The sequence below is a fragment of the Nothobranchius furzeri genome, chromosome 8 (assembly GCF_043380555.1).
Source record: "Nothobranchius furzeri strain GRZ-AD chromosome 8, NfurGRZ-RIMD1, whole genome shotgun sequence".
Lineage (NCBI taxonomy): Eukaryota > Metazoa > Chordata > Actinopteri > Cyprinodontiformes > Nothobranchiidae > Nothobranchius > Nothobranchius furzeri.
Window position 1 is genome coordinate 70,429,737 of NC_091748.1, and position 27,298 is coordinate 70,457,034.

At 43.3% G+C, this 27,298-nt stretch overlaps 1 protein-coding gene across 2 annotated transcripts in view; it reads right to left on the bottom strand.

Moving 5' to 3' along the window:
• Nucleotides 1-1,161: 1,161 nt before the first annotated feature.
• The window catches only part of znhit6 (zinc finger HIT-type containing 6), a 54,337-nt gene continuing 28,200 nt past the window's right edge, over nt 1,162-27,298 (bottom strand). For both annotated transcript variants that reach the window (XM_015971023.3, XM_015971024.3), the window contains exons 6-10: nt 22,478-22,546; nt 22,258-22,338; nt 19,979-20,059; nt 5,567-5,691; nt 1,162-1,778 (exon numbers count right to left, since the gene is read on the bottom strand). In XM_015971023.3, the coding sequence (XP_015826509.3) occupies nt 1,486-1,778; nt 5,567-5,691; nt 19,979-20,059; nt 22,258-22,338; nt 22,478-22,546 (649 nt within the window). In that variant the 3' untranslated portion in view covers nt 1,162-1,485. The remainder of the gene's footprint in view (nt 1,779-5,566; nt 5,692-19,978; nt 20,060-22,257; nt 22,339-22,477; nt 22,547-27,298) is intronic.

Consider the following 27,298-nt stretch of genomic DNA (forward strand, 5'->3'; position numbering starts at 1 on the left):
TATAACCACTGTTCCCTGAAGGAAGGGAACGAGGTACAACACAGGGCTGCCCCCTTCACAGCCTGGCTTGGTGAAGAGCAGATCGAACTGAGAAATGACAGTGACACTGGGTGTCTAAAGGTGGAGGGCTGGGCCACCACACGGAGTCACACTCATTTGCTTTTACAGGCATGATTAGATGTCCTAGAATGTGATGTCCCATAGTTGTAAATAGTTCCTCTCCTTTAGGGAACAGTGGTTATATGCATAAACTAATGCTTTGTCAAAAACAGAAATAACTGTAATTGGCTCTGAAATTCTGAAAAAACCTCATCCAACCATTTAGAACAAGACATTCAAAATGATTGGCTCCTGGTCCATCTATCAAACTGCTCATCTGACTCTCCATCCCGCTTCTGCACACACCCCTCTTTGAGCACTAATTGCACATTCTCAGCTCGGAGCAGCTTAGCAGGAAGTAAAGCCAGAGCTGAGATAGCTACATTAGCTAGTAAATTGTTATACGGTTTAGTAGTAGGGTGGAAGCAGATGGAGTTTCTAGTGCGATAAGCCCAGTCCTCCTCACTGGATCAGTTGTAGATTCCAGTGGCTTCTCTCTCTTAAACCTTCAGAGGGAAAGTCCGGAGAACTCCTGACTGGAACCAGACTTCAAGGAGTCCTTCAGAATCCTGGAGGCTCCGCGGCTGTTACGCAAATACATTACGTTAGAAATGATAGCAGAAAAGTTGGTTTTATTATCGACAGTTATCAGTTGCATCTGGCACTCTCCTGTATTCTGGAGTCATGGCTTAGGGGAGGAGCCTGAAAAAAGGGGGTTGGACCTTTGATTTCCGTTTTTCTAAAATATAGCTTGCTTTAATGGCTTTTCCCCAGAAACATTTAACTTACCTTCGAAGAAGAAGAAATCTTTTATATAGTGCCTCTCAGGACAAAGTTCATGAGGCATTTGATAAACTGCTACAACACTTAGGCAAATGGAGATGTTTTAGGATACCACCAGTACACTCACTAGCCATTAGCTCTTGCTGAAACTATTTCACCAAACAGAGGCTGTTCAGGAAAACAAATCTACAATTTGATAAATTAGGCGCTCTGGAGTCTTTAATGGTAATAAATGATGCTTCTGAACAGCAGTAGGCTCAAACGAGGCTCAACATCAAGTCAATGTGGCACAAAGTGTCTTTTTATTATTTTGAGAAGAAAACATGATAAAGTATCATAAAAATGAAAAATGATTTTAGATGAGAAAACATCCTAAATAAGTAAAAACATTAAGCTGTTCTTCTCTAACCCAGTCTGATAGTTTTGTATTCCTCTGTTCTCATTTATTTCAGTTTATTCACCAAACTCTTTATCGTCCCAGCTGACTCATTTCAAAATCAGTGACGATGCACATTTCCTTTTCTTTTTTGCTGCTTCATGGTGACAGCTTCATCTCTAGAGGCCGAGGCATTCTCCACATCATCTTCAGAAGGACCTAATATATCATTGTGACTCATTTCTGTCCTCCTCATCGCTGCTGTCTATGATCTCTCCCTCTTCTTGCTCCCCATCCTCTGCTCCTCTCTTTGCTCTTTTCTCCTGCGGGGCCTCGGTTTCAGGAGTCATCTCCCGGGCTCTTGTGCAAATATTTGTTCCCCCTGGTCTGTACGACTCTTGTATGTGCGGTGAATCTTTGGCCGCCACCACTTCCTTCTCCTCCACCTCCTCCTTCTGTCCCTCCTGGTCCATCCAAACATTCCTTGTTGCAGAAGACATGCATGCTGGTGCAGGTTCAGCTGAAATGACATGACCCCATTTCTGAATAACATCATTTGCAAACGGCAGGTCGTAAAACTCCCTCTTGCCCAAACCTGCATGTAAACAAGGTAATAAAAAAAATGCTTAAGAAAAGAAAAGTGCACTTCAGAAATGATGATGCTATAGTGTGGTTTCAGGACGAATGAGGGGATTCTTCCAATTAGATATATGCAACAACAAAACGTGTAAAAAGTAAACTAAGGAACAAAGTGGATGCAAATCATGCAGCAAAACTACTCAAAATGCAGACAGAACCACTCTAAGTTCTTCTGCTTTTCTAAACATCAAAATGTCAGCTCATTTCAAAAAGACAAAATATATATTAGGGATTAGATTTTAAGGCTCGGTTACACAGATCCACATCTCCTTACAGCTTTTGCTCATTTAAAATTAAAGTCTTCATGCTTAATATAGTTCCTCTTAATTACAGTTTATAACCTGGTAAATTTGTGTTGAGGTGTGATTTTCCTGCTTGTTTCTGTAATTTTATTTGCATTTGCTTACTTTCAGGATGTTTTTGGACCATAACCCTTCCACAGAGGTGTGTGTGTGTGTGTGTTAGCTGCTGACAGCAAGCAGCTGCACAACAATAAAAAAAACATGGCAGTTGGCTCAAATCTGCTTTTCCTCAGTCATCTCTGGCTTCTTTTAAACACACTTATTCAAATCCAGCTGAACGAGGACTTTAAGGGAACATTTTGTTTTACTTTATAAAAGTCGACCCTTGTTCATCCGGGTCCAGATGGTGCTCTCCCTGGTTACCTCCTCCAGCTCTTCTGATGTGGATCCTAAGGCCAGCAGGACCTCTGGGTCCCCCCTGGGTGAAACAAGCCCAAAACCACCTCTGTTGGCTCCTCCTGATGTGGAGGAGCAGTGGCTCAACTCCAAGTCCCTCCCAGAGGTCTTTAGAACAAACTCCTGTTAGCCTCTTTGTTATGTTCTTTCTGTTTTTCTCTTCTAATTCGATTGTTTTTCCTGTTCTTATCTTGTACACAAAGAAGCAAAGTTCCGGTAAAACTCTGATGGAGGTGACTATGCGACGCTGAAACTTTACTATCCCGGCCTTCTTGTTAACAAATATGATTTTTAAACCACGGCCGACCAACTGACCGACCGTCCGTCCATCCATCCATCCATCCATTTTCTTCTGCTTATACGGAGTCGGGTCGTGCGGGCAGCAGCCTAAGTCAAGATGCCCAGACTTCCCTCTCCCCAGCAACTTGAGACAGCTCTTCTGGGGGAATCCCAAGGCGTTCCCTGGCCAGGTGACAGACACAGTCCCTCCACCGTGTCCTGGGTCTACCTTTAGGCCTCCTCCCGGTTAGACGTGCCCGGAAAACCTCACCAGGGAGGCGTCCAGGAGGCATTCTGACCAGATGCCGAAGCCACCTCAACTGGCTCCTCTCGATGTGGATGAGCAGCAAATCTACTCCGAGCCCCTCTCGAATGACCGAGCTTCTCACCCTATCTCTAAGGGAGAGCCCAGCCACTCTGCGGAGAAAACTCATTTCAGCCGCTTGTATCCGCGATCTCGTTCTTTCGGTCACTACCCAAAGCTCATGACCATAGGTGAGGGTAGGAATGTAGATCGACCGGTAAATCGAGAGCTTCGCCTTCTGACTCAGCTCTTTTTTCATCACGAGAAACCGGTACAACGCCCGCATCACTGCAGATGCAGCACCAATCCGCCTATCGATCTCACGCTCCAGTTTTCCCTCACTCGTGAACAAGACCCCGAGATACTTAAACTCCTCCACATGGAACAGGACCTCATCCCTGACCCGGAGAAGGCATTCTACCCTTTTCCGAATCAAGACCATGGTCTCAGATTCAGAGGAGCTGATTCTCATCCCAGCTGCTTTACACTCGGCTCCGAACCCACGACGATAAACACTTGTGTTCCTACCGTGTCCGGCCACACAGCCTGAAACTACAAGTTATACACAAACCAATTTCACGCACGGACATTTTCCGGTCACATGGGAAAAACGTGGCGAAGGAGGAGGAACTTGTAGAGATTTTGTCTCCTCGGTTTCTTTCTACACATCAAATTCAACATGCAGCCTTTTGGTTTGTCCTGAAAAATCAAACCAAGATAACCCACTGTGGTTGAAAACTCAACTTACGAATATCGGAGAGGTCCCAACGTCCTTCCAAACAGATCAGAGCGCTCGATACACACCATAAGGCAAGAATATCTGACTTTCTTTAGCGTTGTAATGGTAGTCAGGTGCCTTAAAGGTGTGAGACACTTGTTTAATCAAGTGAAAGACTTGCAAGCCATACTCGTGGCAGAGCACGACAGGTTTTGGAGTCTTTGTTTAGCCTGCATGCTAAACTCATTATAATCAGAAATAATAACTAAAAATGTTTTTTCAGTGTTCCACACCTTGAAGATTGAAGGAATAAATAAGGTCAAAAATTGGTATAATTACGGTGCCAGCTGCCCTCGGGCGCACTGACGGAGGTAAGGCTGCCGAGCACTAGAGCCACCAGTCCCTCCGACCACCACCAGCAGTCAAGGTGGGTTAAGTGTTTTGCCCAGGGACACAACAGCAGCATTCTCTAGTGGGAGCTGGGATTGAACCTACAACCTTCCGATTTCTGGACAACCCGCTCTACCTCCTGAGCTACTGCTGTCCCGCATTTAGTTAGGTGGTCCTAATCTGTGTTTGCCTGCTAAATAGCATATTTGGGTTTGACTAACACTGTCACACTAACAATCAGAGGTGCTTTGTTCCTGTCAGCGTCAGAGGTGAGGCTCAACATTTAACACTTTCTCTTTTCTGTCGAGCACCGATTACCAACAGCAACCAGGAGCCTTCAGAAGTCAGACATTATACTGTAATTTGATGTCTGGAACCAGAACAAAGTGGAGGTTTTATCACCAAGACTCAGCTGTAATGAGCTGAATATAGTTTCAAGCTAAATACTGACAGAGTGCACGCTGCAGACCCTCAACATGACTTTATCCTAAGTAGACATGCCACAGTGTCCTATTGCTTGTTATCACTTCCTGCCCAGCTTCCCAGGCCGCGGCATGTGTGATTATCAGGATGCTTCCATGGCTAACATTATAGGAAAACAACATGCCACCAGGGCCTTATCACTGAAAACACACTCACTACAGTGACCTCATGCATCATTGGGTCCGTGCGTTCTGACAGTATCATCGTGGGTTTGTGTGGTATTATGAGACCAGGAGGTCCAACTGCAACACACACTGTTTAACAACATCATGCACTTCTGGGGAAGGAGGAAGAAATCAATGAGCGTGCCTCTTCGTGGTATGTGGCGTTGTTTTCACATGACTGACACCCCTCGACCCAAAGCACTCAGGGCTGGAAGAAACCGACTAACAGGCGAGGGAAAAGCACAGACCGACATCCTGTTTGGTCCTTTTCCTTCTCCATAGAACTCATGAAGTAACGGTCCAACGGTAGGCCATGTTGATCCTCTTCTTGGCCACAGATTGTGTTGAGGTTAAGTTGGTGTGTGTGATGCTGAGCAGAACACACTCATTTCCACTGGGGTAACGTGTTGCCATAGTGAAAAAATAAGGCAACAGAGTCTTACAGGCTCAGCTGGAGAAAGCAGGACATGATACAACGCTGTTGGAATCGTCAGACAAGGAGAGGGTAGAACTTTGGGACTCACATGTTTCAACTCTAGTTCGGCTCGGCACTCACCATTTTACTCGTCACCATGGAGGCAAAAAACAAGATGAAAAGATTAGCTCTTTATGTTAATACAACAGAGTGGTTACCTGCTCCTTTCAGTGGATAGTCCTTCCAATAATCTGTGAGAACAACGTGGAGAACAGGATACTCGATGAGTGTTTTGCCGCTCAGGTTTTCCCTTAAGCTCTTCTCCAGGTCCAACTCATGGTACCTAATTCAGATCAAATAAAAAGCGTAAAAAACATAACAAGACAACACAACTGCAACATGCTTAGAAAAAATGAGTCAAGCATTAAACATTTTCTATTTAACAGTAACTAACTCAACCAATACGTTGAATATGCAACAGAAATTTTTGTTCTCATAAAGATGCTGCTTGAAGATTGGACTCAAACACAGATTTCTACCTAGAGACAGCTTTGCAGATGCAGATGCAGCAGCTTATCCCACCCTTCCTTACGCATCTGTACACGTCATCAGTCTCGTCTCACCTTTTAAGAATTGTGCATCATCGTTATACATTACAGGACTAAGTGGTTAACTGTGTTTGTGGAAGACGTGTGCTTCCTCTTTATTCAAAAGACTCTGAAGCCTCCACTACTGCCCAAACACAAAATACCATTACAGATAAATGGTACAGTCACTGGCATCCTTCAAACTCAACAAACTGCTAAAAGATGGGATTATGAAACCGCTTTTTTTGTGCCCTGAATTAAGACAGATGTTTTATTTAGGCCTGCGGAGGTATACGAGACTATAGGTATTTTAAAGGGATATTCCACCCCTAAGTGAAATTTAATCCATTGTCATATTCTAGTGATGCACCGATATTAAATTTTTGGGCCAATACCAATATTAAAATCACTGTCATGGCCGATAGCGATATACTGACAATTATGCTTCTGAAATCAACAGATTTTGTATAAAATGAAAATTATTAAAGCTAAATTTACATTATTATGTACACACACACCACACACATTTACACTTCCGAGATGATTACAATCACTGTCACATGACTAAGCAAATACACATCATCCCCCCTCACCCTCTGAAACAGATAAACAAATGAAGACAAGATGGAAAAAATATCGGCTGTTAATATTGGCCCGATTTTATTCATCGGACCGATATGTTAAAAAATGACAACATTGGCCGATACCGATATTGATGCCGATATTATCCATCCCTATCATATTCCCCAGAGTTAGACACGCAGAAGAAGAAGAAGAAGAAGAAGAATTAAAAATACCTTTAAACTGAGAAAATAACAACAAAATGTATGGAAGGGGGGGGGGGGGGGGGGGATAGGAAAGAGGGAAATCAATGGATCTCGGGAAAAGTGGAATGAGAGCAGAATAAGGAGAGGGTGGTGACAAAGGTCATGCAAAAGCCAGCCTGAGCCGGTGAGTTTTCAGCTGCTTTTTAAAGGAGATATAGATATCTGGAATACATTTCCAGTCTGCCTAATAAATGTTAAAAAGACTACCTTAGGTTTTTTTGGGATTCTGAGATATCTATAACTTAATTCCTACTACTGTAGTTGTTGTTATGGATATCCGTAATTATAAATCTACGAGTAACAACATAGACCTGTTGATTTCTTCACTTGCACTTTTTACTAATTAGAATGCATTTAGTATTAGAAAATTTTAATTATTGCTAAACTAAAAAAGGAATTACAAAAATGTCCAATTGTAAATTAAATGTTAAAACAGCTTGCCATAAATTTTCTCCCTGCCTGTCCTGTTTTCGCTTATCTTCTCAACTTTCTGAAGCACTGTTTATTAATTTTTTCCTCCTTTTTTACAAATTTGTCCCCACCAATATTTTCAGGTCTCACCCCATTAATTGTCCAAGGCCTTTTGCTCGCGTCGCCCCCCTCCCCCTGCTTTTACAGCCATTGGAGGTATGTGTGTGCTGCAGCGCCATCAGACTGGAGGCACACGCGTGTATGTTCATTTTTGTCATTTGTTACACCTGATCAGGATAGGATGGGGGGTGCAGGTACAGCCGGTGTCATTCAGACCGGCTCCTCCAAGAAGAAGTTGGCTCCGATCGGCTCTAACAGCGCTGCATGCGTGACCGACACATCACTAGTGTGGTTGTCAGAAAGGCTGACAGAGGAGGACTTCAATGTAGTAACACACTACTGTACATGCCCAGTAACTGTAACAACGTTGAAACGATGGGGAAAGTAATTTGATTACTCCGTCACCTAAAAATACCGCCATTAGTAACAGCGTCATATTTGAACGCCGCTGCTCCTAACACTGGTAACGAGTAGGGATGCAACGATACCACTTTTTTCCAAACCGATGCGATACCGATACTTGGATCTGAGTACTCGCTGATACCGATTACCAATACCAATACTTCTACAACACAAAAAAAAGTAATTATTTGGATTACATATTTTTTCTTCTTCTCTGCTTTCAACAGGAAAAGACTGTGAGGTAGATAAAAGTAAAATATATGACTGGAAATCATCACAAAACTTAGATATTATGTGAACAGAAATGACAAGTTACAGTGAAGCCATTTTCAAGCAACTGCATTGGTATCGATTCCTGGTATCGGTTAACTTTTACCAATACCGATTCTGGTACTGGTATTGGTATTGGAATCGGTGCCGATGCTGATACCAGTATCGTATCGGTCCATCCCTAGTAACGAGACCAGTCATTCTCCTAACCTGCCATTATTCTGTTTGTTTCAGCTTAGCATAAACAACGTATAAACACCGTGTTAACACAACGATAAAAACAAAGGAAGAGACATTAAAATAAAGCCAAAGATTATGAGTTAGAACGTCGGTGAGGAAATAATAAGCAAAACCTAGACAACAAATGCTTACATTTACTAAAGAGTAAAAACATTTATATCATTTGTTTCAATGTCAAGCTTGTAAAATACCACATTTGTGGAGTTTTTTTGTATTTATGTTGATGGATATCCAGTCTAATCTAAAACATACTTGTTTGTAAACAACAATTAAAGAAAGCAGAACGCGGCTCCCTGTGGCGTTGATGAGATAGTTAAACCTTTGTCTACTTCCAACAACATGGCTGGGTGGCTCAGCCAAGAACATGCACACATCTGGTGTCTATATAATGTTCTGGTGAATGAACAGAAGGCTCAGCTAATGTTCTCGTCGGGGGGGGTCTATTGTTTTCCCTTCCGCTGTCGAGACGCAGTGATAAAGAGATTAAAGCACAAAAACAGAGGAAACAATGTGAACATTCTGATGCTGGACATAATAATTACTGTAAAATGTGACAAGGGGGTGTTCATGTCTTCTCTACACATGACTGTGAAACTATAAAAAGAGGAACGTGGTTTTGTTCCAGTTCATGATGACCCTCTGCAACTTGGAAAAACAAACAAAAAAAATGAAATCACTCAGAAAACATCTTTGAAAACAGAAGTTTGAACTGAAATGAAATAGACTGAACTGGACTGTGTGCACTAAACCAGTAACCCTGATCCAACACAAACATAAGGGGTGTGTACTGGCAAGAATAGGACAATCCGATATATAGTACAACACAGGGGAGGCAATATGATTTATTGCGATAATGACGTTTGCAATCTTCAAGACTGAATTTAATTGGAAAACTTTGAAAAATGTTGTTCTGTCAGAATGAAGCAGTCAGTTTGAATTGCATCACACATAAGAAATACAGTAAATACAGGGTTTAAAAACCTCAATAAAAGATTGATACACTGCTTTTAATTATTGATTCAGTATCATAACAAGAAATATCGCGATATTTCAGTGTAACGATTTTTTCTTACATCCCTAATAAATATACAATAACCCAATAAAACAACATGTTACAGGATGCAGTTACACTAACAGATATGTGCATTTTAGCATCAAGACATTTTTCACATGAAGAATAAAATGTACAGCTACTTCAAATCACCATGGTCACTGCTTTGCACATTTTTTTTATTAAAGAGCAAGTTCACTCTGACGCTCCTGTTTCAGATGCTAGAAATGAGCAACTGCAGGAATTGGAGTCTTATTTAATGACATGCAAACTTGTCACTGCTGATTGGTTAACAGCAATGTGACTCTACCATTGTCTCTGCTTGCTCTGCAACATTGATGTTTTAAATGACCTGCACTTGTATAGAGCTCCAGGAGTTGACGTCACTTCTCCCAGCATGCAACAGTTCAAATCGAACGGTGCCATCTTGGCAGGCAGTAGCTCGCAGCTAGGCTATTTGTTATTGTCATAAAACTTAATCAAACGGGAAATATGACAGATTCCTGTTGTGCCCCAGGATGCCAGAACAGAGGCGGACGAGATAAGGGAAGAGCCATATACACACTTCCCCAAAATCCGGAACACCGCAAACGTTGGATCATTGCAATGAAACGCCCTAGCCTCCAGGTTAAAATGAAGCTGTGGGATCCCAAGAGTAAAGGTTTTCGCTTATGCAGCGACCACTTCATATCAGGTACTTAAACCAATGTTTCCTCAACTGTGTATGGTATTTATTTTAAATGCTTTTATTACGATTCTTAGTGGGCTTCCTAAACTTATTTTGGCGTGGCTTTTTCTGTCTTATTACTCATAGCAGCAAGTAAACATCACGTAAAACGTTGCCTCGTGATTTCTGAGTGCTGCCGTTTACGTGTTTTATGATCACAGCAATTAACCAGCTAAGATGTATTTAATTTTTAAGCAATGGTTGATCAAATGTCAGATCACACATAAAAAGCACTCTGGATTGCTATTATCTGTCTCACCGAGACTGATCTCAGACAGATTAACAAGGAAATTATAAATGTCAGGGTATCTCAAATCCGGTAAGAGGTCTGCTCCGACAGCTTCTGGCATTTTAAAAAGAATCCCAGAGGCATAGTAAGGGTCTGAGATGTTTAGTCTATTTAATTTCTGACTATATAAATGATTTATCTGGCTTTAAAGTGTGAAGTAAACTCTGACAGAGTAAAATCCAAGCCGATCCCGTTCATTTTGTTTACCTTTGTTGCCTGCCAACATGGCATCTACTCTCTGAGAACCACGTGACGTCCAGAGCTCTATAGCGCCTTTCAGAGCCAGAGGACTCCAAAGTTCTTTCCACTACCCTGCATCATTCACACACATACACACATTCACACACTGATGGTGATGAGCTACACTGCAGCCACAGCTGCCCAGGGCCGCACTGACAAAGGCGAGGCTGCTGAGCACAGGCGCCACCAGTCCCTCCGATCACCACCAGCAGGCAAGTTGGTTTAAGTGTCTTGCCCAAGGACACAACAGCAGCATTCTCTGCAGGGAGTTGAGATCGATCCTACATCCCTCCGATTACTGGACAACCCGCTGTACCTCCTGAGCTGCCTCTTTATCTCCACAAATAACACAAGCCTAAAGTTCTGCCACGTGGTGGAGATGTTTATCCTAATGGCTAGCTTATACTAGTCGAGACGCACTCTTCTCTGTCACTGTTGTTAAATCAACAACGGTCTTCCCTGTCATGAGCCAAGATGGGTGAGTCTATGAATGCTGATCTGACATTATGACATGCAAATGTCTCTGGCTTTTTTAATCCAATAGTTTCCCCATCAATTTTCTATCGGCAGATAATGCTATGTTCACATTTAGCCTGCATGTTAAACTCAGTGCCCCATTATATTAAAAAACTAGTAAAGAGCAATTGGCTTTTAAAAATAGCAACTCAATGTGATGGAACTTTATCAGCTGTTTAAGATAAAGATCAGCATTTCAGATGACTCCATAAAGTAACCCTTGGCACCTGGAAAAGATGAGGGACAACATCCTGATGAGCTCTTTTCCACAAATATGTAAGAAAAAGCTCCACTTGCACCGAACAGAAACATCCCTGTCTCAAAGGGCAACGGTGGTCCCAAAGAAAAACTAATTCACACACAGGTGTTTCCTTTTTCAGCCTGAAATGTAAAAGAAAACAGCATCTTTAAGTCTGATGCATCAGGAGGCAACGATGTGTGGAGTTTGGCTGGCTGAGAGGTAAAGGCAGGAGGGAGGGAAAACGGGAGAAAGCATCCTCTGGATAACAGGAGTGGAATAAAAAACAAACACGAAAAATAACACAAAGAAACATCCAGAAATGTGTGAATGCTACTCTTGGTGCGCTTTCCAGTAAGAAGATGCTGCTCACACAGCTACGTTTACTTAAAGCACAAGAAGTGCTTTATTAGCGAGAGCCAACATTCCCAGAAGACCTTCTGCAGGCATGCCTCTTAACAGTAAATAACCCTAAAAGAAACCACCACCATCCATGACTCCATAATAACAATTAAAACTTTTACTCCTAGTCAGCATTTTTCCTAAAGCAGACTTGGTTTGGGGCCCCTAAAATGGGATGACCCCTCCAATATGACCTGGAAACAAATGTCATGGCCTCCTTATGTAACTGCACTAGCTTAAAGTAAACTAATCTCCCTGAAAAAGCATCCCTATTCCTCCCCTCCCTGCTAATGCTGAATTACAAACCCAACAGGTCATTACGCAACAACAGATATGGCTGAAACGGTTTATAGAGAGCCAAAGTAGTAGAGTGTGTGAGAGTGATCTATACCAGTCAAATTAGTCATTACTAAAGACTTGATAGAACACAGAGCATTCCTTCTGAACTTGCTGTTCCACATCGATGAGAAAATCCGGGCTAAAAGCCGTCAGCAGCTACTTGTACTTTCCCTAGATAACAAATGTTGAGAGTGACTCATTACAATCAAATCTCAACAAGAAACTGCAGGAAATGCCTCTGCTTGTCCGCCTTTCACCTTGCCATGAGTGATTCTTGTAATAAACTTGACCCCACCTAAAGGAAGAGGTCGATAAAGCTATCTGAAATCCAGAAAGGGATGTACAGTTTACGATAAAACAAATTTGCTTTATTTCCTGTTTTGCTGACTTAATAACTGCAACTGTAATACAAATAAGTTTTACCTTGCAAAATCTAATTTTGCAGCTTTTGCAAGATAACAAGAAGCACACGGGGATATGTCTATTTAATGGAACTTTGCTCATTTCTTGTTCGGTTTGTGTGAAATTATGTGCAAAACTCCTCCTTGAACCGTCACCTTATCGTGGTGGAGGAGTTTGAGTGCCCTAATGATCCTAGGAGCTATGTTGTCTGGGGCACTTAGTGCCCCTGGTAGGGTCTCCCATGACAAATTGGTCTTAGGTGAAGGGTGAGACAAAGAACGGTTCGAAGGATCTTTCATGGCGGTTAAAACGAAGAGTCGGAGTACCCGGCCCGGAGGGTTACCGGGGTCCCACCCTGGAGCCAAGCCTGGGGTTGGGGCCCGTGAGCGAGCGCCTGGTGGCCGGGCTTTCGCCCATGGGGCCCGGCCGGGCCCAGCCCGAACCGGATACATGGGCTCGTACAACTGTGGACCCACCACCCGCAGGAGGAACATGAAGGGTTCGGTGCAATGCGAATCGGGTGGAAGACCAAGGCGGGAGCCTTGGCGGTCCAATCCCCAGACAAGAAAACTAGTTTTTGGGACATGGAACATCACCTCGCTGGCGGGGAAGGAGCCGGAGCTTGTGGCAGAGGTTGAGCGGTACCGGCTAGATATAGTCGGACTCACCTCGACACATTGCATTGGCTCTGGAACCCGAGACCTGGAGAGGGGTTGGACACTCTACTTTGCTGGAGTTGCTCCGGGTGAGAGGCGGAGGGCTGGGGTTGGCTTTTTGTTAGCCCCAAGACTCTCTGCCTGTGTGTTGGGGTTTACCCCGGGGGACAAGAGGGTAGCTTCCTTGCGCCTTCGGGTCGGGGAACGGGTCCTGACTGTTGTTTGTGCTTATGGGCCAAATATCAGTTCAGAGTACCCACCCTTTTTGGAGTCCCTGGGACGAGTGCTAGATAGTGCTCCATCAGGGGACTCCATTGTCCTGCTGGGGGACTTCAATGCTCACGTGGGCAATGACAGCTTGACCTGGAGGGGTGTGATTGGGAGGAACGGCCCACCTAATCTGAACTCGAGCGGTGTTTTGTTATTGGACTTCTGTGCAAGCCGCAGTTTGGCCATAACGAACACCATGTTCGAACATAAGGATGCCCATCGGTACACTTGGTACCAGGGCAGCCTAGGTCACAGGTCGATGATAGATTTTGTAGTCGTATCATCTGACCTGCGGCCGTATGTTTTGGACACCCGAGTGAAGAGAGGGGCGGAGCTGTCAACTGATCACCACCTGGTGGTGAGTTGGATCAGATGGCAAGGGAACATGCCGCGTAGACCTGGCAGACCCAAACGCATAGTGAGGGTCTGCTGGGAACGCCTGGCAGAAGAACCTGTCAAGACGGTCTTCAACTCCCACCTCCGGCAGAGCTTTGACCACGTCCCGAGAGCAGTGGGGGACATTGAGTCCGAGTGGGCCTTGTTCCACTCTGCGATTGTCGAGGCGGCTGTTGCTAGCTGTGGTCGTAAGGTGGCCGGTGCCAGTCGTGGTGGCAACCCCCGTACCCGCTGGTGGACACCAGAGGTTCGGGGAGCCGTCAGGCTGAAGAAGGAGGCCTACAGGGCGTGGCTGGTCTGTGGGTCTCCGGAGGCAGCAGACAGGTACCGGATAGCCAAGCGGGGTGCAGCAGTGGCAGTTGCCGAGGCAAAATCTCGGGCGTGGGAGGAGTTTGGTGAGGCCATGGAGAAAGACTATCGATCGGCTCCAAAGAGGTTCTGGCAAACTGTCCGGCGCCTCAGGAGAGGAAGGCAGCAACTCGCTCACACTGTTTACAGTGGGGATGGGGAGCTGCTGACGTCAACTGAGGCTATAGTCGGACGGTGGAAGGAATACTTTGAGGAGCTCCTCAATCCCACCAATGCGCATTCCGAGGAGGAACCAGAGCTGGGAGGCCTGGGGATGGACTGTCCGATCTCGGGGGCAGAAGTTGCTGAGGTAGTCAAACAACTACACAGCGGCGGAGCCCCGGGGGCGGATGAGGTTCGTCCTGGGTATCTCAAGGCTATGGATGTTGTAGGGCTGTCATGGTTGACACGTCTCTACAACATTGCGTGGTCATCGGGGGCAGTTCCTAGGGAGTGGCAGACCGGGGTGGTGGTCCCCATCTTTAAGAAGGGTGACCTGAGGGTGTGTTCCAACTATAGGGGGATCACACTCCTCAGCCTCCCTGGAAAGGTCTACGCCAAGGTACTGGAGAGGAGGGTCCGATCGATAGTTGAATCTCAGATAGAGGAGGAGCAATGTGGTTTTCGTCCTGGCCGTGGAACTGTGGACCAGCTCTATACCCTTGCAAGGGTGATGGAGGGGGCATGGGAGTTTGCCCAAGCAATCCACATGTGCTTTGTGGATTTGGAGAAGGCTTATGACCGTGTCCCCAGGGGCATCCTGTGGGGGACGCTCCAGGAGTATGGGGTGGGTGGCTTTCTGTTAAGGGCCATTCATTCCCTTTACCAGAGGAGCGTGAGTTTGGTCCGCATAGCCGGTAGTAAGTCGGACCTGTTCCCAGTGAGGGTTGGACTCCGCCAGGGCTGCCCTTTGTCACCGGTTCTGTTCATCACTTTTATGGACAGAATTTCTAGACGTAGCCGTGGTGTGGAGTGTGTCGAGTTTGGTGGCAGGAGAATCTCGTCTCTGCTTTTTGCGGATGATGTGGTCCTCCTAGCTTCATCCAGCTCTGACCTTCAGCTCTTGCTGGGTAGGTTCGCGGCCGAATGTGAAGCGGCTGGGATGAGGATCAGCACCTCCAAATCTGAGACCATGGTTCTCGACCGGAAAAGGGTGGCTTGCCACCTCCGGGTCGGGGGAGAGGTCCTACCTCAAGTGGAGGAGTTTAAGTATCTCGGGGTCTTGTTCACGAGTGAGGGTAGGAGGGATCGGGAGATCGACAGGCGGATTGGTTCGGCGTCTGCAGTGATGCGGACGCTGAGCCGATCTGTCGTGGGGAAGAGGGAGCTGAGCCAGAAAGCCAGGCTCTCGATTTACCGGTCGATCTACGTCCCAATCCTCACCTATGGTCATGAGCTTTGGATAATGACCGAAAGAACGAGATCGCGGATACAAGCGGCCGAAATGAGTTTCCTCCGTAGGGTGGCCGGGCTCAGCCTTAGAGATAGGGTGAGGAGCTCGGACATTCGGGAGGGACTCGGAGTAGAACCGCTGCTCCTCCGGATCGAAAGGAGCCAGTTGAGGTGGTTTGGGCATCTGGTCAGGATGCCTCCTGGACGCCTCCCCGGGGAGGTGTTTCGGGCATGTCCTGCCGGCAGAAGGCCCCCGGGTCGACCCAGGACACGTTGGAGAGGTTACATCTCCAATCTGGTCCGGGAACGCCTTGGGGTCCTGCCGGAGGAGCTGGTGGACAAGGCCGGGGAGAGGACGGCCTGGAGCTCCCTAATTGGGATGCTGCCCCCGCGACCCGGACCCGGATAAGCGGAGGAAGACGAAGACGAAGTTTGTACTTTTAGCCAATTTGAATACTCCAAGCTATTTTAACTTGGCAGGGCCTTTAATTAGACCAGCTTGTATTTATTCAGTTTAACTCTCGTTTTATTATAAAGTAGGATTATTAAGCTGCGGCACCTAATCTATCCTAGTTGTAGGATTTTAATCCACATAAAAAGGTGGGAACGCGACAGCTCACACTAAACCAACGCTCATACTTCAGTCATTCCTTTAAACCGAATTGCCATTAAATATAATTTATCAGCTTAAGAACGAGTGCAGCCCAGCCCACTGGGCAAAGCGAGAGAAGAGTGTGTTTGTATGGATTAAGAATATGAAGGATAGGATGGGAGGTTTCACCTAGGCCAGGGGTCCTCAAGAAGATTTGTTCAAAGGACAGACTTTTTTTCCAGCAGACACCGTGAGGGCCGGATGCTATTCTAAAATACTTAAAATTTCTCTAATACAGTGTATATATATATATATATATATCTGCTGCACAATAAAATATGTTGAATAAGAGCTATGCTGGTAAAGGTTCTCAGTCATCCAGGTCATGGTAATCCAAAGAGGTTCAAATGAAGGCAACTTAACTTCTTTGGTTTCTTGAAGACGTTTCGCTTTTCATCTGAGTTTTGTCAATTCCGGCTGGAATATGGGAGAGTCACGCTTATGAACTGTAGCTGTCTATTGTTGCTTGACGAGTAGAAACTTTCAATTAGGGCTGCAACAAACGATTATTTGGATAATTGATGAATCGGATGGGGTCTCGACACGATTAATCGATTAATTGGATTACATGGGGAAATTTTTAAAAACTGCTAGGGAAACGCTATTTCTCTCCTTCCTTCACTTTATTTAACACAACATTATTAGAAAACAGTTCAATAGCAGAAAAACAACATGCCATCACCTAAATTGTCTTATAAGGTGTATAGACAGAGACCCTCAGCTACATCTATCTGTGACCTAAAATGCTTGGTCCAATTAAACAGCTTAAGGGCAATTCTCATCTGTTTTGTTTGATCTCATCTGTAGACATTTATTATAACTGGGGGTGTCAAACAACTAATTTTTAAATGTAATTAAACATAGGCTGTGAATTAATCAAAATTGATCACTATTTCCAAAAATGACTGAAAAAATAAGTTGTCACACACTCTATGGAAACTTTCAGAGAATCCACAAATAGTGGCTTTCAAATGGTTTTGTTACTTTCTGCAAGTTAAGAAAAGAAGCAGATGAGACAGCGTGTCTGATAATTTAGTTTTTCATCTGATAATATTAGAACATGTCAGTAATGTCTGAGGGGCTTTTATAAACACTGTATAACTAACACTACTGGAGAGGGTATGAATTACACAGAGGCTTCTGGGGAGCCCAGTTATGGGGGGGGGCGGCAGTTTGCCTTGGCCCCCAAAATGTCTTGAAACGGTCCTGGGTGTGTGACTGAGTGTTGAAGGTGACCTGAATAGTATCAAATTTATAAATATTACATGTGTGTAACTTATTGTTTTATAGGTAAAAACGTGTAGTGGAGATAAATCTACCTATATTTTACTTTTCAACACTTTGTTTTGTTTTGTTGTTTTTATTTAACTATTTTCCTGTCCTGTCTGTCTCTCATCTTCCTGCATCTCCTCTTAATTCTCCAGAAAAACTGCTGCCTGGATTCTTACTTTTTCACCTCATCAGTTACTTCTGAACAGATCAAAGGGATCTCCTGACCGCAAAGCGCAGAGCGCGTTTTCGATGCTGCGTGAGGTGAAATCACCGCAGCACAGGTGATGAGCTCCGCAGTAGCAGAGCGCTGCAGGCACAAATAAGACAGAAAATAGAGAACATGTGCACACTACATGAACGATCGTGTGCTAATTATAGTTTTTTTGGTTGCGCCACTTTGAGAATGGACCGTGCGCTGGAAGCAGCAGCCTGGATCGCTGCGCAACAATGCGCTGTGCCGCTCTCTGCTCAAGAGTCCAAAAATGATATAATATAGAAAACTTTTTTCCGGTTCCCCTGGATGTGTAGGATATACAGCTCCCCCATAATTCGATCCCTGCTCCTGGATGAAAAGCCGGACATTTTCATCAATACAAGAACCCGCAGTCCGGACGCACCGGACAGAGTGAAAAGTGGACACGTCCGGGGAAAACAGAACGTACGGTCACCATAGTCCTCATAAAGCGGGAAATTATAGATACAGTATTGTGCTCGTGTCCTGGGCCCTTTAGAGTTTGTGGGCCCTGGGCAATTGCCCAGTTAATCCGGCCTTGGGCGGAACCGGTTCGCAGCAGCGCGAGTCCCCCCGCTCATCTAATAAGTGTCGCGCTCACGACTTTAGACTCTTTTTTTACGAGCTTAGGGCATGTCTAGCCTGTGTAATAATCCGGGACTTGGATGAATCACTTTTGAAAAGTTTTTAATTTACCCGGACACAGAGTTCTCTCCTTCCTCGCTGATGATCCCGACATGCTTGCGTTTAAGACGCTGCATCATCCCGTGCCATGCTAAGTCTGACCTAAACGTTGCAGGTAACGCATGTCTTCGCCTGATTTAACTGAAAATGCTCCCAAACTTAAAAAGCTTTTACTTTTTTGACTCTCGCTGCTTCTGCCATGTTCCTCTTCCAAACAACTGCCGGCTCTCCCTCGCGCTGATCTGCCGGCTCTCCGTCGCGCTGATCTGTCTGCGCGCAACGGCGGGCGGGAAGGGGGGGGCGCTTTTGGAAGAGTTGTGCGACACAACGAATCGATGACGCAATTCGTTGCCAACGCTTTTAGTAATCGATTTTCATCGAATTTATCGATTCGTTGTTGCAGCCCTACTTTCTATCCATATGCCTCCTCCCTCCCTGATGAGTCGTTTGCCTCCATTGTGTGAGGGTGGTTGTATTGATTAGATGCAGAAGGGTGTGACCTAGACTGAAACTGTTTGGAGATTAGGTTCAGACATGCATTGTATGTACCAGAGAGGTGAAGCCCGAGTCCTCTTCCTCTATTTAAAGAGCAAGTCACACCCAAATCAATTTTTTTTGCTGATAAACTATATAAACGAGTGTCTAATTGTGCCGTATAATCAATAATTTGGCACTTCGGTGCATCTTAGGGAAAATTTAAATATTCTGCCTTAAACTGTCAGTGTTGATCTCTCTTCAGGTAAAAACGCTGCACTACATTCGAATTTAAATCTGCCATTGCTATTGGCTAAGAGGTACCCTATGACGTTAGCTGGGACCATTTGATGCCACAATGCCATTGTAATATTTTTTTATTAAATGCTGATTTCAGTTTGTTTAATTTGATGTCGAGAAACAGTGGAACATACATTTCTCCATTCTTGATTCAGTAATATTTGGGTGCCTGGTTGAAAGGTTTGGCGGACCATGTGGCCCATGGGCCACCATTTAAGGTTCACTGGTGTAGAGAGTTGTAAGAATTACATTTAGCATCAGTCTGAGTTTCATCATGGGTGGATAGCATGTGTGTACAATCTGATTTCTAGCAGCAAGACAGAAATAAAGGCAAAAACACTTACACATGAGGGATTTGTGATCACTCTATTCATTGCAGTTTTAGTTGTGTTTGAATCACATAAACATGTTTACATGGTCTTGTAGCCAAAGCGCTGATGCATCTTTAGAAAGCATTTCTTTGCATGGCAATTCTTAATGATATTTGGAGGACCTCAGGCCCAAAGAGTTGGGGGGCCGGGCGGAAAGGTCTGGCGGGTGAGATTTGGCCCGCGGGCCGCCAGTGGTGGACCACTGATCTTGGCCATCAACAACAAAGAGTGGGCGGGGCAAATGGTGCTGTCATAAACAGAAGAACTGGGAAAAAAAGGAAAAGAAAGAAGAAAGCCTTGCTCTTCTTTCCCAAAGCTCTGCATATGTTTGGAGGCATTTACAACGCAGCGATTTCACCTCGACGAACAACTTCAGTTAATTTCACAAACACTGAATGAATAAATCAAGATTTGTCAAAAGGTCAGCCTCATAAATCAAATGAAACATTTGAGCAACGTCAAAATAAACAATAATAAAAAGAGACGGACCAATATGGATTACCGAAAAACTAAAAGACTCACCTGACAGAGTTAGCCTTTCTCCCCTCTGCTTTCAAGAAAACCTTTAGATGATTAAACGGATAATTCACATACATCTTTAACCTGGAACGGAAAAACCAAAATCATTGTAAAGGAGAATCTTTAACAAAATGAACACAAAGCATTTGGTTAAACAGACATAACGTTTCTCAGGTTGTCCACAGCAAGGGTGAAAACACAGAATACCTAGTTACTGAGTGAAGCAATGATCCAAATGTAAAGATTTATTAAAGAACCAGATATTAACCTCCTCCTCATTAAGAGGGTTCATACACACTGGAAGGGGCTCTAATAGTGGCATTAGCGACAACCTGGTAGAGATTCTCTGACTAAATGGGGCCATTCAGAATAACAAAAATACCACAAAAATCTCAGAAAAATCTACCTTAGTTTTATTTTAAATTCATCATCATCAGTCATGGAAGATTAGCCTGAGAATGACCAAATTTCTCCATGTTGGTACAGTCTGGAAAAAAGCTTTGAGATGGTCATGCGATGGTCGTACCAGCCTTGTTGGGTCTACAATCTTGTCCCTGAGATCCTTGAAGAGCTCTTTGGTGTTGTCCTGGGTTAGACCACTCCTTTCCCAAAGGTCAGTATTGAGCAGAATCATAATTTACAGAAACTGGAGACCTAATTCTTTTTCGGACTTTTCTGTATTTTAAAGAGAAAGTGCAGTGGGAAAGCCTGCCGACCAAATGTTCTCTACAAAATGAACACCAACCGTCTTGCAGAATTCACTTACTTGACATTTATTTAAAGAGGAGTAACCCCATGAGATATGCCATCTCATTTTCACGATGGTCCTTTGTGTTAAATCAGCATTTTGTAAACATAAACGAGGGTTCTGAAAAACCACGAGAAACTGGGAACTAAAAAAAAAAGATTTTTAAAATCAACATGGGTGTTTGGTGGAAGTTTAAAGACCCTGAATACAAGCTGTGACCTTAGTGTTTACTCTAAATTCCATTCCTTGTTTAGTCCGGTTTAATCCTCACAATTTCCTGGATAGCAATGTTTGGGGAAATGAGCATTAAATGCTTCATTGGGGGTTGAGCAGCAGTGACTCTACCTAACGTTTGAGAGTTTTAAAATAAGAGTTCAAAGTATATCCTCACATTGTGGCGTTAGATCAATTTAATCTGTCTGATTAACAGAAACAGTTTTTCATCCTGTTTCTGTGTTCCTGCAGCTTCAGACTGCATTGCAGTGATATTCAGCTGATTGGTTCCACTGAACTGGAAAACGAAGTGCAGCTGAGCCGACTTATGGGGAGTCTAACTTCAATATGGAAAAAAGGTTTAAATTGTACATTAAGAACAGAACAGATGTGATGCTGAGGATTTACTTGAATGTAAATTAGTTTTTAACTATTCTGTCATGCATTTACGCATTTTAAAAAGCCCAGAATACACACAGTTCTATTGATGTAAATGGTCTGTATTTGTATAGGCACCTTTTTAGGGTTCTACAACCCCCCAAGGTGCTTCATAACACAATCAGTCATCCACCCATTCACACACTGGACAGACGTCATGGTGCGTTTCTTTTACCTCGGAATATATACAACTGTACATAGCATCGATTTTAGATGCCCCCTTACAAGTTTGTCTCGTAAAATAAAGATGTTTCCACCAAAGCTATTATTGTTATTACAAGGAGCTGTTATATTGAGCCTCAAAGTTGAATTGAAAAAAAAAAAACATTCTCTAACTTTGGGGGGTGTTCCAGTTCATTGGAAGTTGAAATTTCCGAGTATGGAATTAACTGGAATGAACCGGAGGGGGGGGGGGGGGGAATAACTAATCTGAAAACACAGTAATATTTAACAATTTGTTTGTTTGCTTTATTTGTTCATTCGGGGCTGATTGTTGCTTTTTACGACTCAAGCTCTATAACTTTTTCTTTGGGCAAACAAGTCAGAAAATTCACAGAATTTGAGAAGTTAGGAACAGTGAACTTAGTTAAAAATTATTTTTATTGATGAACTAAAAAACAAACAAATTCATTTTTAAAACAAACTTTCCCAACACTGGCCGGGATCGAACCTACAACCTTCCAATTTCTAGGCGATCCGCTCTACCTTTTGAGCTACTGCTGTCCCACATAATGTATGAACTTTAATTTGGGAAGATGTAAAAAAATACATCTTGTGGAAAAGATCTTTGTTGTGGCACCATTTTGAGCTCAAAGATGACTTTTACTGGGTTACATAAACTTTAACGAATCACATACATTAAAAAGAAGAGGGTTAAACTCACTTTTGACGAGTTACAGGATCAGACTCCGTTGGGTGAATGTAAGCAGTCAAGATCTGTATCAATGATTTATCATCAGAGACGCTACGAGAAAAAACAAATGAGATCTGAAACATTTAAAAAATTAATTCTGGTCTAATAGTCAAAGCGAGTATAATCTGAGTCACCTGAGAGAGAATCCAAGGATTAGCATGAACTCTCATCTATATGCTAAATAACTCACCTCCTCTTACTAAACTCTGTGTTGCTTTGAGGAAAGATGAGCTTCAGATGCCACAGGAACCGTTTTTCCCTAAAAAAAAAAAACAAATGCAGACGTCAATTTTTATTCAAAGAGTAACTAAACCCCGATTAACATTTTTTTGCTTATAAACTGCATAACTGGGTCTTTACAAATGTAATCTTTCTGTTTCTGTGCATTTTTTGACATGTTTGTGTAAACGTGATTAAATCCAGAATATAGGTATAGAAATGTCATAGTGCTGCCCCCTGCGGCAGAACAGTGGCTACTGCATTTTAAATTTGTGATTGACTGGGGCTGGTACAATTTCACGTCATCGGTACAGTCTCCTCCCACTCCCCCTCCCTCCCAGAATGGAAATTCCCCACACTTGGCCATGCCACTCTGCGCCTCCTGGCAACGCCCACTTTCATAGAATTTTTCAAATCTTGATTAGGGGTGGGGTTACATTTTCTGATTGTGTGCAGTCCCTCTTTAAACTTTAGAGAATAAGAATGTCTTCATACTCTTTTTCATGACATCATCTATGTGCAACAGTATCCCCCTTCACAACCCAACCCTAATTCCTTTGTTTTAATTTAAAGCATTAGACAGATTCAGTCAGTAATGTCAGAATCGTACAACTGGCTGCTTCCAAGATCTCATGACACAATTGAACTCAGCTTTATTTATAAAGCACATTAAAACAACCTGCATCACAAACTGCACAGAAACATCATAAAATCAACTATTAAAAACAAACAAACAAAACATAAGCAAATAAGTAGTACAATTAGCAAAAGGAAAAAGTAAATAAAAAATACTTAGCCTGAGCTAATAGCCAATATAATTAGCATATGTAAAATAATTTAATGATGATTTTCATCAAAAACAGCCAAGGAAATGCTACGTTACAAATGTTTAATTTGGGTTTGGGTTTATTGAACAAGAAACACACAAAAGACGATGTTGCATGTAAGGACAATGCAACCATTGTTTTGTACTGAGGTTTTCTAGTGTAGCCTCCAGGAATGGGACTGGTTTATATTCACAGAACAAGACGGATGACCAATATGAGTAACTAATCGTATAATCATATAATGAAATGGACAATATGGTTAAATGAAATGTTTTGATTAATCTGTGCTTAAATTACTGAAGTTGAAATGAATATTATTATTACATAGAAAAATTAAGAAGGATGAAATGAAATATATGACCCATATATTTAATCAGCACACTGACTGAACAAGACACACTCGCCATATCTCAATGAAGCAAGTTAGAATCTACGTCACTGCACATAGATATTTTCTTATCCACAAAATCAGCATTTTCATATCTGAGGGAGGTGTGTATCGGAATTTGTTGGCAAAACCCCTTTACAGGGAGAGTTCTGATTTATCATTAAACCAAAATATGGCCATTATTTAAACAGCATCACTTCCTGAGTAGTACAGTTGAGCCTAACTCTGACTGGCCATCAGAGGGAAACTGCTCCCATCGCATCTTTTGACTAGCTGTCAAATCCTGTTGCATGTTACAGCTGACCGTAAACGGTTCCTTCAGAATAAAGCGGAAGCAGCTCAGACTCCTTAAGTCTTCCATTGACGCAAATAACTACCTGTCGTGACCTGGAGACATCTCGAGACCGGTCTAGTCAGCACTGTGGTTTCTTCTACGGACTTTGGAACCTTTGAGGTCCCCGGACTTCAACACATTCCGGCTCTAACACGGGGGTCTCCGAGAGGGTACGTAGACTTGAAAGATTACGTCTGATGTGGTTTTATGAACCATCACTATAGTTTATAGCAGACCAAATTCACTCCCACTCAGAACTCCGTTTCTCCAGATACGAAGGTTCTGATAACATCACATTCACATCATCACACCACATTCCATCCGCTTAGATTCATTCATCACATAAAGTGTTCCTAGTTGTCATGCTTTTAATTGTTTAGAAAATAAATTTCTTACTTTTTATAAACTTGACTCTGTCTGAATTGATACAAAGTGTCTTACAATCCCTGAATAAACAAAGAATTCTAAATCTTCTGGTTAAAGAGCAAGTCACCCTCAAATTATCTTTTTTTGTGCTGATAAACTAAATAAACGAGTGTCTAATCGTGCTGCACACACGTGTAGTCAATAATTTGGCATTTCAGTGCATCTTAGTTAAAATTTAAATATTCTGCCTAAAACTGTCAGTGTTGTGCCGTTGTCAGGTAAAAACGCTGCACTGTATTTGAATTTAAATCTGCCACTGCTATTGGTTAAGAGGTATGCTATGATGTAAACTGGTACATTATGATGTCACAATGCTGTCGTGAGTCTGTGTGTGTGTGTGTGTATTTGTTAGCGGCTCCGCCCTCTCGGTCTGCCAGGCAATGGCATTTGTTGCATTTTTCAAACATGAAGTGGGAGTGGAGTTAGACTCTGGTAGGGGGTGACTTGCTCTTTAACATTCAAAGATCAATCAGATTGGATTTCCATATTTACAGTATATTCAAAGATACTTTAATAATCCCAGAGGGAAATGAGAGAGATATAGAAATTCATATCTTGTTGGTCAAATGTAGTGTAGTATATTGAGCTTTATAAGCACCCAAAATACATACGTATGCTACTCCTCCTACACTAGCCAGAGACTAATTTGTGATTTAAAACAACAAGATGCAACCAACAAATCAGTCTTATTGCTCTACTGAACTATGTGAGATTACACAATAAATTGTACTAGGCTAAAGGAATACTAACACCCAGATAAAACAAGACAACACAGAAAAGTGTCACTGCCCTAGGGGGGTGCAACTGCAACACTTCTGATTCATCACTGTGCAAGCTAAATTGTTTGATCAGCCAAAACCACAAAATGTCCCATAAATATAGTGGAATTGGTTCATCAACACCCCTTTCTTCCTTTTAGCAAAGTAGAAGAAATGAGGCCTTGGTGAATGAGATGAAGATGAAGGTCAAGCATGAGCTCAGAGAGCAGATCCAAGAGGCCCTGTTGTTATAGCTTCAGTGCTCAACAAAACAGGTTCAGAGCTTAACTAGGAAATGCCTTTTGATATGCTCAATATGCCAATTTCAAGGCCATTTTACATCTCTATAAACAGACTTCTTTCATTACCTTGGAGAAATAACATAACCTAAGTTGGGAGAAAAAGAAAGCTCCTTTGCTGAAAACAAGTTAAAACTCACAGGAAAAAATGATCTGCAGATAAAGGAACTTGGTGAGTGGCATTCCTTTAAGGAATGTACATCTTTCGACACCTCTCTTGATGCTTTATGCTAAAGAAAAATAGAATTTAGCTGTTTTGATTTAAAAAATAAGACGACTGCGACTGTCAGCATTCAGATGGAATATGAGCCTGGGATGCCTCTCAGCTTCTACCACATCACACACAAACTGAATATCTGTAGAGTTATTCTTGTGTTTAAGGTTGATTACCTACATCAGAAGTTATTTAGTAGTAGATTGGGGCACATAAATTTGGTATCAGTTTATGGCAACAACAGCAAGGTTTGGGAACATGCACTCCACTTTCACTGTACATCAGTGCATGAGGACCAGGGTCCTCATTTATTCAAACATATTTATGCACAGATTTGTGTGACTTTTGTGCGTAGAAAAAAATCTAAGCGTTGTGTGGTATTTATCGTTTTGTACTTGTTCTTACATTTAGGAATGTTTCTACGCACATTTCTGACCGTGCGTACGCACAGCATCTGGTGGCAGAAACCCACCCTACCCCCTGCCTTCGGATTGGTGGTCTAGCCTAGCAAGGTCACCAACGGATGTAGTCAATGTGCTCGTCACTCCCTTGATCTCCCTCCCACCTTGCGTACAACAGTGATCGAGCGCATTCACTGAGGCTGTGGCTCTCTCTGGGGGAGAACAAAGCTACCTATGTTGAAAGTACCTCTGAAATGTGCCCCACACCTCCACCACCTGTTATGCTTAAGACAGAGCTGACCCAGCAGACAAAGTTCTCAATTTACTGGTCGATCTACGTTCCTACCCTCATCTATGGTCATGAGCTTTGAGTAGTGACCAAAAGAACGAGATTGCAGATACAAGTGGCCGACATGAGATTTCTCCGTCTGTTAGAGATAGGGTGAGAAGCTTTGTCATCCGGGAGGGGCATGAAGTAGACCCGCTGCTCCTTCACATCAAGAGAAATCAGTTGAGGTGGCTCGTACATCTGATTAGGATGCCTCCCCTGTGAGGATTTCTGGACACACCCAACCACGAGGAGACCTAAAGGTTGGTTTATGCTTGACGCGTCCGCGAGGTCCGCACGGCTCCGCGCGGAAAAGTTGCGTCATTTTGCGTCATTTTAACAACCACGCCCCTCCACCGCGTCTCCGCACGGCCCAAGATTTCCGCAACGCACACCTCGGAAAATTTCTAACCACGCGGACGGTCGGACGCGGAAAAACATGGCGGACCGGCACGGCAGAGGTTCGTAAATACAGACATTTGTATGATTCAGCTCTCTGAGATCACCGTGATGAACATGTTGTTAATAATTCTTGGAGAGAAATGGCTCGCACTGTCGGAAAAGACGAGAACGCTTTTAAAAATGCTGAAATACCATGTTGTAAACAACAGTAATTTCTACTTCTACTATGGTGTAGTGTTGGATGCATGCTGTAGAGCTCCATGCTGCCCCGTTCAGTTTGGGAGAATATTGGCTCACCGCAGAGACGAGCCGCACAAACCATAAACGCTGCGAGTTGTGAAGCGCGTTCCAGCCGCGAGCTGCATCACCGCGCGGAAAGTGAATGCGTCAAGCATAAACCAAGCTTAAGTAAAGA